Source organism: Rhincodon typus, chromosome 11 (genome assembly GCF_021869965.1).
Source record: "Rhincodon typus isolate 14 chromosome 11, sRhiTyp1.1, whole genome shotgun sequence".
Taxonomy (NCBI): Eukaryota; Metazoa; Chordata; class Chondrichthyes; order Orectolobiformes; family Rhincodontidae; genus Rhincodon; species Rhincodon typus.
The window spans coordinates 14,101,704-14,113,594 of NC_063342.1; the positions used below are offsets into that span (position 1 = coordinate 14,101,704).

At 42.5% G+C, this 11,891-nt stretch overlaps 1 protein-coding gene across 5 annotated transcripts in view; it reads left to right on the forward strand.

The window, feature by feature from the left end:
- The window catches only part of LOC109933950 (zinc finger and BTB domain-containing protein 21), a 178,671-nt gene that overhangs the window by 141,807 nt on the left and 24,973 nt on the right, over positions 1 to 11,891 (forward strand). For all 5 annotated transcript variants that reach the window (XR_007263294.1, XM_048603284.1, XM_048603282.1 and 2 more), the window contains exons 4-7: positions 2,640 to 2,741; positions 6,512 to 6,628; positions 10,340 to 10,481; positions 11,284 to 11,392. Coding sequence is in view for 4 of the 5 variants with exons in the window: in XM_048603284.1 (XP_048459241.1) it covers positions 2,640 to 2,741; positions 6,512 to 6,628; positions 10,340 to 10,481; positions 11,284 to 11,392 (470 nt within the window). In the remaining variant the exon portion in view is untranslated. The remainder of the gene's footprint in view (positions 1 to 2,639; positions 2,742 to 6,511; positions 6,629 to 10,339; positions 10,482 to 11,283; positions 11,393 to 11,891) is intronic.

An 11,891-nucleotide genomic window follows, 5' to 3' on the forward strand; every position in this document is an offset into this window, starting at 1 on the left:
CCTCAGTGGTCGAGAACGCCCTCGACCGTGTCTCCCACATTTCCCGCAACTCATCCCTCACACCCCCTCCCCGCAATAACAACCCAAAGAGAATCCCCCTTGTCCTCACATGCCACCCCACCAACCTCCGGATCCAACGCATCATCCTCCGACACTTCCGCCATCTGCAATCCGACCCCACCACCAAGGACGTTTTTCCCTCCCCACCCTTATCTGCTTTCCGAAGGGACCACTCTCTCAGTGACTCAGTTGTCGGCTCCACACTCCCCTCCAGCCCCATCTCACCTGGCACTTTTCCATGCAACCGCAGGATGTGCTACACCTCCTCCCTCACCCCCATCCCAGGCCCCAAAATGACTTTCCACATCAAGCAGATGTTCACCTGCACATCTGCTAATGTGGTATATTGCATCCGCTGTACCCGTTGTGGCCTCCTCTACATCGGGGATACCAAGCGGAGGCTTGGGGACCGCTTTGCAGAACACCTACGCTCGGTTAGCAATAAACAACTGCACCTCCCAGTCGCGAACCATTTCAACTCCTCCTCCCATTCCGCAGACAACATATCCATCCTGGGCCTCCTGCAGTGCCATAACGATGCTACCCGAAGGTTGCAGGAACAGCAACTCCTATTCCGCTTGGGAACCCTGCAGCCCAATGATATCAATGTGGACTTCACAAGCTTCAAAATCTCCCCTCCCCCGACCGCATCCCAAAACCAGCCCAGCTCGTCCCCGCCTCCCTAACCTGTCCTTCCTCCCATCTATCCCTTTCTCCCACCTCAAGCCCCACCCCCATCTCCTACCTACTAACCTCATCCCGCCCCCTTGACCTGTCCGTCCTCCCTGGGCTGACCTATCCCCTCCCTAACTCCCCACCTACACTCACCTTTACTGGCTCCATCCCCGCCTCTTTGACCGGTCTGTCTCCTCTCCACCTTTCTTCTCTATCCATCTTCTATCTGCCTCCCCCTCTCTCCCTATTTATTTCAGATCCCCCTTCCCCTCCTCCATTTCTGAAGAAGGGTCTAGGCCCAAAACATCAGCCTTCCTGCTCCTCTGATGCTGCTTGGCCTGCTGTGTTCATCCAGCTCTGCACCTTGTTATCTCAGATTCTCCAGCATCTGCAGTTCCTACTCTCCCTGCAAGAAAGCAATGTGGGTTTCAGAAAGAAGGTGATACTTGATTTGTGTTCTTTGGAGAGGTGACAGATTTAGCAGCGGTGTGTACTTGGATTTTCGGGAACTCTTGAACAAAGTACTTGAAAGGAGATTGCTGTAGATTTGGGGATGAGCAGCAGAAGAAAGGAATTAAGAGTGGTTAAGGGGCAGTTGAGTGTTTCAAAGTATGTGAATCTATTCAATGAGCGGCTGTTCAACAATTTGAGCATACAACTAGAGAGGACAATATTCAAGTTTATTTTAAAAAATTTTAAAATAGCCACAGAAAATGAGTGCATCAATAAAGCTAAAAGGCATTGTTGATGAGGTGGTAGAATTGGCAAAACACAGGCAGATGGAGTTCAGTATCTAAGTGTGAGACGGTACAATTTGATGTTGAAAAAAAATAAGCTGTGTGCAAAAACTGAGGGGTTTGAATGGTTCAGCTTTTACAATGTTAGAAAACAGCATCACAAGTGAATAAGGGCACAGAAATAGCTTGTGGAATTTTGATGGTAATGGGTTTAAGACATTAAAATGAAGATGTAATGTTAAATATAGTAAACCACATTTGTAGCTCTGTGTGTAGCTTTGAATTTGAATCTTAAGGATGACCGTTGAGGCAGTAGACAAGGTGTTGCACAAATTCACTAGAATGTTAATTCACTGTGCAAGGTACAGCTGATGCTGGCAATCTGAAATAAAATCAAAATACTAAGTAGTCATCCGGTGAAAGAGATTTTAAAAAAGAGCCGTGGGTGCTGGAAATCAGGAACACAAACAAATTGTTGGAAAAACTCAGCAGGTCTGTCAGCATTTGTGGAGAGAAAGCAGAGTTAACTTTAATTTCTTCAGACCTGTTTTTCCTTTAAAATGTGCAGAAGCTGTCAAGCTCCCCTCCCCTGTGTGTCCCAGATCTAGGGACGGTGCCAATGGATAGCATATGGAATCTTTGGGAAAACATCTGTGATGATCATAGCTGGATGACAAGAGAAGCCATTGGAATTTAAATTTAATATTTCAAACTATCATTGAAACAAAGCATGGCCAGTCCTCCTAAGATAACAGAAGGGAGAGGCATTTAAGGAGTAAAACATGCTTGATCATGCATCAGGTATTTGAATAGAAAGAGAAACCATTGATGGAGGTGGTTCAGATCTAGTTGGAATCGAGCAAGATCACTCCTAAGTCGAGACAGGAGAAGGAAGGCAGTGTGTTTGGTTTTTTGTTTGAGGTTGCATAGAGCATAAACAATACAGGTGGTGACCTATAGTTGCAGGTAATTTATTTTCTAACTTTGATCGGGATCATGTGGACGGCACTGGGTAATGCAAGGGTTCATGATGTAATTTGGTCCCCCTGAGTTCCACATCATTCTGAACACCTCAGTCTGCCAGCAGGTAATCCGAGCTCCAAGTAGAAATTGGAGTGAGGGAGAAATAGAAACCTATTTCCTTTTGTAATTTTCTTCCTTCCATAGCTGGAGATTCATATTCAAGAAGTTGATGTTGTCCAAGTCTCGTGGAATCTTGTAGAGTCTCAAAAGTTAAACTTGGAAGTGACACCAAAAGTAAAAACAGAGGTGAGTGACTCCCCTCTGTTATTTTCCAATTTTAGTTGCCAAGTTTAGCAGATGGAAAGCAGATATGCAGTGCAAGCTTTGCTTTGCTTTGCCAAAACCACCCTGATCCTACGCTGGGACTACTGGATAGTGATCAGGAATGGGAATCCAGCTTAACCTTTTGGACCTTTCTAAGAAAGAGCACAGACGATGAAGCAAATTATCACACTCCAGTCAGATTTCAACCAGACTCGCTATCTAGAGATCAAAATTGGACGATTTAGTTTGGTTTCATTACTGGATAATACACTCATCAATTAATACTGAGTTGTTCAGTCTGTTTGCTGTTAGAACATAGAACAATACAGCACAGGAACAGGCCCTTTGGTCCACAATGTTATGGTGGACATGACACCAAGTTAAACTAATCCCTTCTGCCTGCCCTTGGTCCATATCCCTTCATTCCTTGCATATTCATGTGCTTATCTAAAAGTCCCTTAAACACCCCTATCGTATCTGTTTCTACAACCATCCCTGGCAGCGTGTTCCACACTCCTAACACTCTGTGTGGGGGGGGAAAAAACCTGCCCCTCACATCTCCTTTGAGCCCCCCCCCCCACCCACCTTTAATGCATGCCCTGAAGTTTTAGACACTTCAACTCTGAGGGGGAGAAAGATTCTGACTGTCACCCATATCTACAACTCTCATAATTTTATAGACTTCTATCAAGTCTCCCCCCAGCCTCCGCCTCTCCAGATAAAACAACCTGAGCTTTTCTCGCCTCTCCTTATACCTCACACTCGATTAGGCAATGGCCTCGTGGTATTATTGCTGGACAATTAATCCGGGGACCCAGGTTCAAATCCCACCACGGCAGATGGTGGAATTTGAATTCAATAAATATCTGGAATTAAGAATCTAATGATCGTGAATCAGTTGTGAATTGTCGGAAAAACCCACCTTGTTCACTAATGTCCTTCAGGGAAGGAAACTGCCATCATTACCTGGTCTGGCCTACATGTGACTCCAGACCCACAGCAGTGTGGTTGATTCTGAACTGCCCTCTGGGTAATTAGAGAAGGGCAATAAATGCTGCCTGGCCAGCGATGTCCCTCATCCCGTGAATGAATAAAGAACCCTCTAATCCAGGCAGCATCCTGGTAAACCTCTTCTACACCCTCTCCAAAGCCTCCACATCCTTCCTGTAATTTAGTGACCAGAATTGAATGCAATAGTCCAAGTGTGGCCTAACCAAAATCTTATAAAGCTGCAACATGATATTCTGCCTCTTCTACTCAATTCCCTGACCAATAAAAGCAAGCATGCCATACGCTGCCTTTACCACCCTATCAATTTGCATGGTCACTTTCAGGGAGCTATGGACTTGACCCCCAAGATCCTTCTGTCCATCGATGCTGTTCAAGGTTCTGACATTATACTTTTCCTTAACATTTGATGTCCCAAAGTGCAGCATCTTACACTTACCCAGATTAAACTCCATCTGCCATTTCTCCGCCTATATCCTGCTTTATCCTTTGACAACCTTCTTCACTATGCACAGTTCCCACCGATCTTTGTATCATCTGCAAACTTACTAAACCACCCATCTACATTTTTATCCAAGTCATTTGCATCTATCACAAACAGCTGAGGTCCCAGTGTGATCCCTGCAGAACACCACTAGTCACAGACCTCCAGCCTGAAAAATATCCTTCCACCACTACCCTTTGCGTCTATAGGCAAGTCAATTCTGAATCCATGCAGCCAAATTACAGTGGATCCCATGCATATTAACCTTCTGGATGAGCCTACCAAGCGGAACCTTGTCGAAAGCCTGACTAAAATCCATGCAGACAACATCCACTTCTCTACCGTCCTCAATCACCTTTTGTCACCTCCTCAAAAATTCAATCTAATTAGTATGACTTGACCTGCCGTGCACAAAGCCATGCTGACCATCCCTAGTTAGGATTTACACACATTTGGAAAAGCATGGTCTATCCCCAAAAATGTTAAAGCATGCTTATTCTCATCTTGGAACATCAAAACAGGAGTAGGCCGTTCAGCCTATTGAGGCAACTCCGCCATTTAACTGGATCATAGCTGATCATCCACCTCAATGCTGCTTTCCTGCGGTATCCCTTGATGTCATTAGTATCCAGAAATTAAGCTAATTTAGCCTTGAACATGCTCAGCCATTGAGCTTCCACAGCCCCTTCATAAAAATATGTAACACCGTAATCTATAGAGACCTACTGCATAGATAAAGGCCCTTTGGCCCACCATGTCCCCTCCAGTCAAAAAATAAACCACCTAACTGTTCTAATCCCACTTCCAATACTTGGCCCATTCTATTGTATGCCTTGGCATTGTAAGTGCACATTTAAATACTACTATAAGTTCTGAGGGTTTCTGCCTCTACTACCCTTACAAACAGTGAGTTCCATGTTCCCACCACCTTGGATTTTAAAAAAAAAAAAAAAAAAAAATTTGCCTCACATCTCCTCTCAACCGTCTGTTCCTTACCTTCAATCTATACCCCCTAATTATTGATCCCTCCATTAGGGAGACTCATTTCTTCCTGTCTATGCCCCATTAAAGTTTTATACATTTCAATCAAGACCTTGTCAATCTCCTCTGCTCTAAGGAGAATAACTCCTGTTGTTAAGAACTGTGACCTGCATGAGAAACCATTCACACAAACACCAATGCACTGGTTTCGGTTGATACTGCTGTAATGGTTTATGAGCACGTACTTGTTGTGGTCAATTAATCTGTGTTTGATGATCCAGTCTTAGAGAAGTCTTGGGCCACCTCCACTCCCTGACTAAGTTTGTTTTTTGCAATCATTTTGGATTCTGAATGACGACATTAATTATTTCTGAGGAATTGACCATAAACACAGAATCCTGTATCATTTCAAGTTTTATTAAGTTGGGCATTAAAATGTATCTCAGATCCAAAGGATGTTTGAAGATGATTCTATAGTTATTTCCTGTTTCAAGGTTTCTGCTTTTTAGAAAATGAGCAACTGTGGATATTCCTGTTGTTCAGACACTCTGAGCATGTGTAGAGTGAAAACTTAAATCATTGTGATTTTTTTTGGGTTGGGTTTGGAGGGAGATAGAGAAAAATTTACAACTTTGAAAGTTTGAAAGTATTGATCTAATTGGATAAATGAAGAGAGCAGGGCTGAGATACAGTACAGGCTGTATGACTGAACAGCCTCCAATGTTAACAGTTCTGTTCCTCAAAGAGGAGGAGGGATTAGGGGCTAGAGAAGTGGTATGTTCATCATCTACTGGCCACTCTGTTCTGAAGAACTGCATTGATGCCCAGTCTACATGTCTTCAATATTATAAAATTGAAGTAGAGTACTGGATGGTGTGATTCTCGTAGTAATTTCCTACAGTCTATTAATATTTTCGACCTGTGTGCTGTGTTTGCCAATTCAGTGCAAGTTGCTTGTCAAAGATATGGGTAGGAGTTCAATTTCACAATTTATCATTTATCTTTTACAAATTGTCCCATTTTGAAAAACCGTTTTTGTTCTTAATTGCCTTTAACAGGCTAAACTTTTAAGAAGTTTAAATAATTTTTTCCCACTTCCACACTTCAGTCAGTTGGATGAAATTGAATGAGATTCTGACATCATCTAGGCAATTACTAAGGTCAGGATCTTCCAAAACTTGCCTGTTTAAGGGAAGTGACAGAATTCAGTCTCAACCTGTGTGCTTTAAATGTATAATTTCTAACTATGATTTTGAAGTCTGTTTCTTATCTGAATTAGGTGGATGAAGAGGATACATACCTGGAGACCATCTATACTTTGTTACAGGACATGTTGATTTCTGCCCGTCCTATGGTCTTGATGAGTATGAAAGCAGCACCTTCAAAGGAAAGCCAAGTGAGTAGGCATTGTCGAATTTCTGAGATGAATATTCCAAACTTAAGCCCCCACCTGTCACCCTAACACATTGGTGACATGAATTCCCAGGATTCAAGCTTGTAACGCTCTGTGTTCCTTGTATAGAACGCATGTAAAATTGTTCTGTGTTTGTACTGCCAGACAACATTCTTGCAACAGAAGTTTTGTTCTGCAAATCCAGCCCATAGTCATTGAAGCCTTACACATATCTGATACACCTGTCTGCTGATCCTTTCCCTTAAGGTAGTGCTTAAGCCCTCCTTGACCAAGCTTTTGGTCATGTGACCTAATATTTCCTGTGTGATGGTATCATACTTGGTTTTGCAATACTTCTGTGAAGTATCTTGGACATTTCATTACATTAATGGCGCTATACAAGGATAAACTTTTTTTTTAAAATTCTATCGTGGAAGATGGCTATTGCTGTTAGGCCAGCATTTATTGCCTACTCTAATAGCTGTTTAGAAGATGGTGCTCTGTGTAAAATGGCTGTGGTCCGTGTGCTGTAGGTGTGCCCACAATGCTGGTCAGAAGGAAGCTCCAGGAATTTGATGTAGCAACGCTGAAAGAAAGGTGATATAATTTAAAGTCTTGGAAGGAAGCTTGCATGCGCTGGTGATCTGCATTCAGCTTGTCCTTCTGGCTTGTACAGGCTGTGGGTTTGGAAGGCGCTATCGAGAGTGCGTTGGTGAATTGCTACAGCGCGTCTTGTAGGTGGTAGTGTCACAATCCACTGGGATGATGTGCTGAATGTGTGTCATAGAGATAGGGATCTACAGCACAGAAAAAAGGCCCTTCAGTCCATCATATCTGCACTGACCAAAAACAACTGCTTAGTTATTCTAATCCCATTTTCCAGCACTTAGTCCAGACCCTTGTATGCCTTGGCATTGCAAGTGTACACCTAAATAATTCTTAAATGTGTTAAGGGTTTCTGCCTGTACCACCCTTGCAGACTGAGAGTTCCTGACTCTTCTCACCCTCTAGTTGAGAAATGTTTCCTCACATCTCCTCTAAAACTCTTGCCTTTTAACTTAAATTGATGCCCCTGATCATTGATCCCTTCCTCAGGGGGTGAGCCTACCTGATCCATTCCCTCGTAATTTTATACACCTCAATCATGTTCTCTCAGTCTCCTCTGAAAACAACCCCAGTATATCCCATCTCTCTTAATAACTGAAACTCTCCAGCCCAGAGGCAACATCCTGGTAAATCTCCTCTGCACCCTCTCTAGTGCGAGCACATCCCTCCTATAATGTGGGATTCCAGAGCTGCACACAATACTCTACTCTAGCTGTGGCCTAACTAGCTTTTTGTACAATTCCAGCATGAACCGAAACACTCTGCCTCGCTTAATAAGGGCAAGTTTACCACTTGCAGCCTTATCCACTTAATCCACCTTTCCTGATAAGGACCGGGTATGACTGCATGACAGAGTACTTGAATGTTTGAATGTGTGTCTGTGCAAGTGTTTTTATCAGTTTCAGGAACAAAAACAAAGTTGCTGGAAGAGCTCAGCAGTTCTGAGGAAGGGTCGCTGGACCCAAAACATTAACTCTGTTTTTTCCTTCAAAGATTTTTTTAGTTAACTTTCAGCAATTACTGTTGTGGTGTTGAAGAAGTGGAAGCTATTGTCTTGATTACAGCCAAAAGCTCCTGTTACGCTGCTGGATTACAAGCAAACATAATCTGTTTTCTGACTTTGCCTTTTTGCCAAAGGGTGTGTTTATGGCTTGTTACTACATTGGAACAGTTAATTAGTAACAGTTACTGTATCTATTAATCTATTAAGTTTTCCGATAAGAGTCAAGTTATTCAAGTTGTTCCTCCTTTTGTATTTTAACTGTGATGTTTGAATAAATTCAATGTTTTGCTTAACTTGAGTAGTTTGACCAGTCGAATTGCATCTGGAACAGCATTTTCCATTTGCCTTTAAAATAAGAGAAAGTTAGGGTCTTGGCTACCTTTAAAATATTTTAAGAGGGTCTGGTCTGGTCCATAACACTTCTAATTCTTTGATTATGTTCAATGTTGTACGCACAGCAATGATAAGTCTGTCGTTCGCTGATTGCTGTGTCGGGTCCAGGGTTTGTTGTATTGTCTTTGGGGCTTTAGAGCTCTTTCTTTCAGCATCTCCAAATGTGGTTTCCGTGCTGTTTTGACAGAAAGTTGAAGAGAGCAACCTTAGAGAAAGGAGAGAAATCGATGCAGCTAACCTCTCATGGTCCCCTCATTTTACTCTTCATTTCCTCTCTCGGAATTCCTAACAGACTCAAATCTGACTAATACAGTGGGTTGATGCTCTGCTGAGCTCTCCAGAACCTTTAGGAAATGGTGCAAGTGTGTCTGAACTCAGTGTCCCCAGAAGGTATCATTGTCACATGAATCAGTTATCTTCCCATTGTTTTTCTCAATATGCAAATAGTTACTTGGACCTTCCCCCCCCCACCTTTTTTTGTTTTGTTAAAAGTATTATCCATTTTTCTCATTTGCACTCTCTAATTGAGAAAATTAGAGATGTGGTCCCTTACAGTACACAGTGTTGCCACTGTGTATTGGTACCGGTCAAGTACACTGCTCTGACCTGGTTGGTATTGCAACGCCTGAATGTTGAAACTGCTCATTCGAGCACCTGATTTCACTTGTATCAATTGAGCTGAAATGTGACGTGAGTTTTTTGCAGTTTGCAAGGGTAGCTCAGGAGAAAAGTTTTTATTTTCTGATTTCGGAATGAGTCTGGGAACGAGAGGCTATAACTCGTACTCAGTCAGACGATTCAGGACATGAATTAGGAAACACTACTTCATGCAAGATATGGTAGAAGTGTGGAGTTCTCATGCTTGCAAAAGCAGTAGGTGCTATCTCAATTTATTTTTAATTTTAATATTGATCTTTTTGCTAACTGGGAGTATAAAGCGATGTGAAATTAGAATGCAGATCAACGATCCCATTGAATTTTAAGATAGGCTCAAGTTGCTGAATTGCTTTTCCACATTTCTACTTGCAGAAAGAGAACTGTTCTTCAGGGCCTACATATTTTAATAGAACTAAGAAGAGGGGAGAACTGGAAGGACAGGAGAAAAGAGGAAAGATGTTTTTTACCTGTGAAATGGCCTGACGTGGTCCTCCTCCGCCCACCATCCATCCATCCATCCATCCATCCATCCATCCATCCATCCATTTTCTTCTGCTCTCCTCTCAGCCCTTCCGCAAAAGTTCATTCTTACCTCTTTTCCCCCCCCATCCCGTTTGTTTCAATGTCATGTCTGTTTTGTGTCCACATGCAGTGCAGACATGATGCAATAATGTAGAGAGGCATGAACCATGTGCACGTGTTTCTGACTGAGCGCACGCATGCTATTTCCCTGTTTCTGTGGTGTCAGCAGGCACTGCCTGTTTTTAATCAAACTGGAGAAGGTGGGACCTAAATCTTCTGGCCCAGAATAAGGGATGCTGTCACAAGAGCCCCTGTATGTTCTTTGTGTACTTGCATTAATGATTTGTTTCACCAGCTTCAGGTAGGAAAGTGGAGTTGAGTGTTACCAGGTTAGCTATGCTCTTACTGAATGGTGGAGCAGACTTACTGAACTGAATGACCTACTTCTGTTCCTATGTGTTATGGTAATTCTCCTGTGCAAGCACCAACTTAGTTCTTGTTTTTGTTTTTCCTTCTCCCTGCTTCCACTTTAGAATTTGCCTTTTCCTCAAAGTTTGCAGAGTGCGGAATTGGCTTCCCAGATCTGCTCGCCTCCCAAACCACCGAGAGCTCACGAGCGCAAACTTCTTGTGAAGATCGTTAAGGTGGACAATCTTACAGATCCTGATATTGCAGGTAACCAGACCTAATCATGTGCAGTTGGGCCCTACCATGTGGATACCACATAAAACAGAAAACCTGTTACACTTCGCAGTAAGAGCTAGTGATGAAAGCAACCATATGCTGATTGTAAACAGCTGATATGGCTGTGTGAAAGTTTCCTTGTACATAACTGCAGCCCTGTTGATGTGTTTGAACTTGATGATCAATCAAAATGCAGTCGATTGCGTTTAACAGCAAATGCGTCTTGTATTTATGTACTGTAGAGCCAAATTTGACACTGAACCACAGGAAGAGACACCAAAGCAGATGAGGTAGCTTTCGAGGTGTGCCTTGAAGAGAAGCAGAGAAGTTTTTAGACAGAAATTCCTGAGCTTGACAACAAATGCCATTTATTTGAAGTGGTAGAATTGCTTACATTTGAGAAATAGGACCTTCTTCAGGATATTGATCGAGGAAAGATGACAGTTTTGTTTCCCACAGAGGGTTGTGAATTTTTGGAGTTCTCCGCCACAGGGATCTGAGGAAGCTCAGCCTTTATGTTTAAGGTGGAGACTGATAAATTTCTGATTACCAGTGACATACTAGCTGCAATTGTATCGTATTAAGGGGCTCAATGACCTATTGTTCCAATGTTTCTAACCTTAAAATTGTTGAAACTCTTCTTAAAAAGAGAAGTTCAATTAATAATTGGTGTTAGGTAAAATTCTGTTTGTTCGTGGAAGTAATTCTAAGAGGTATTATGTTAAATGATTTTGTTTTACAGTAACTGCATATAAAATTGATTTAATGTTTGGAATGTATTTTGTGTTGTCAGAGAATATTCATCCATACTGCATCATTGAGTTAGACAATCCATTGCAGAAAGTCTCCAGCTCAGTGATGAGCAGCATTTCCAACCCCTTGTGGGACGAGCAGTTTGTTTTGTGAGTATGATGCTTTTGTTCACTTTAAACAGAGAATTATTGCTTAATGCCTTGCATTTCTTCTTGCTGCTGAATTTTGTTAAGATCAAAAATTGTTTTGTGGGAGGTGTTTTTCTTAGCATCCCATCTGAATGACTGGTTGTGATGCCAGCAGTGAGGGTTCAATTCCTGCACCAGCTGAGGTCACCATGAAGGGCTGTCCTTCTCATGCCCTCCCCTTGCATGAAGCGTGATGACCCTCTGATTTAAACCAGTACCAGTCGTGTCTCTCCTTTTCTGAGAGAGCTGCTGTGTGCTCTGGTCAGACTATGATGATTTTACTGACGCTTTAGAAAAATTCATCAAGCTCCATGTAGTGTTTTTTTTTCCTCATATCTTTAACCTAAGAATTTTTTTTTTTAAGAAAAAAAGGCAGAAGTATAGTGGCCCCTTCATTCAACACAGTCATAACTTGTCTTCTGCTTTGACTCCACTTGCCGTGCACACTCCACATCCCTCA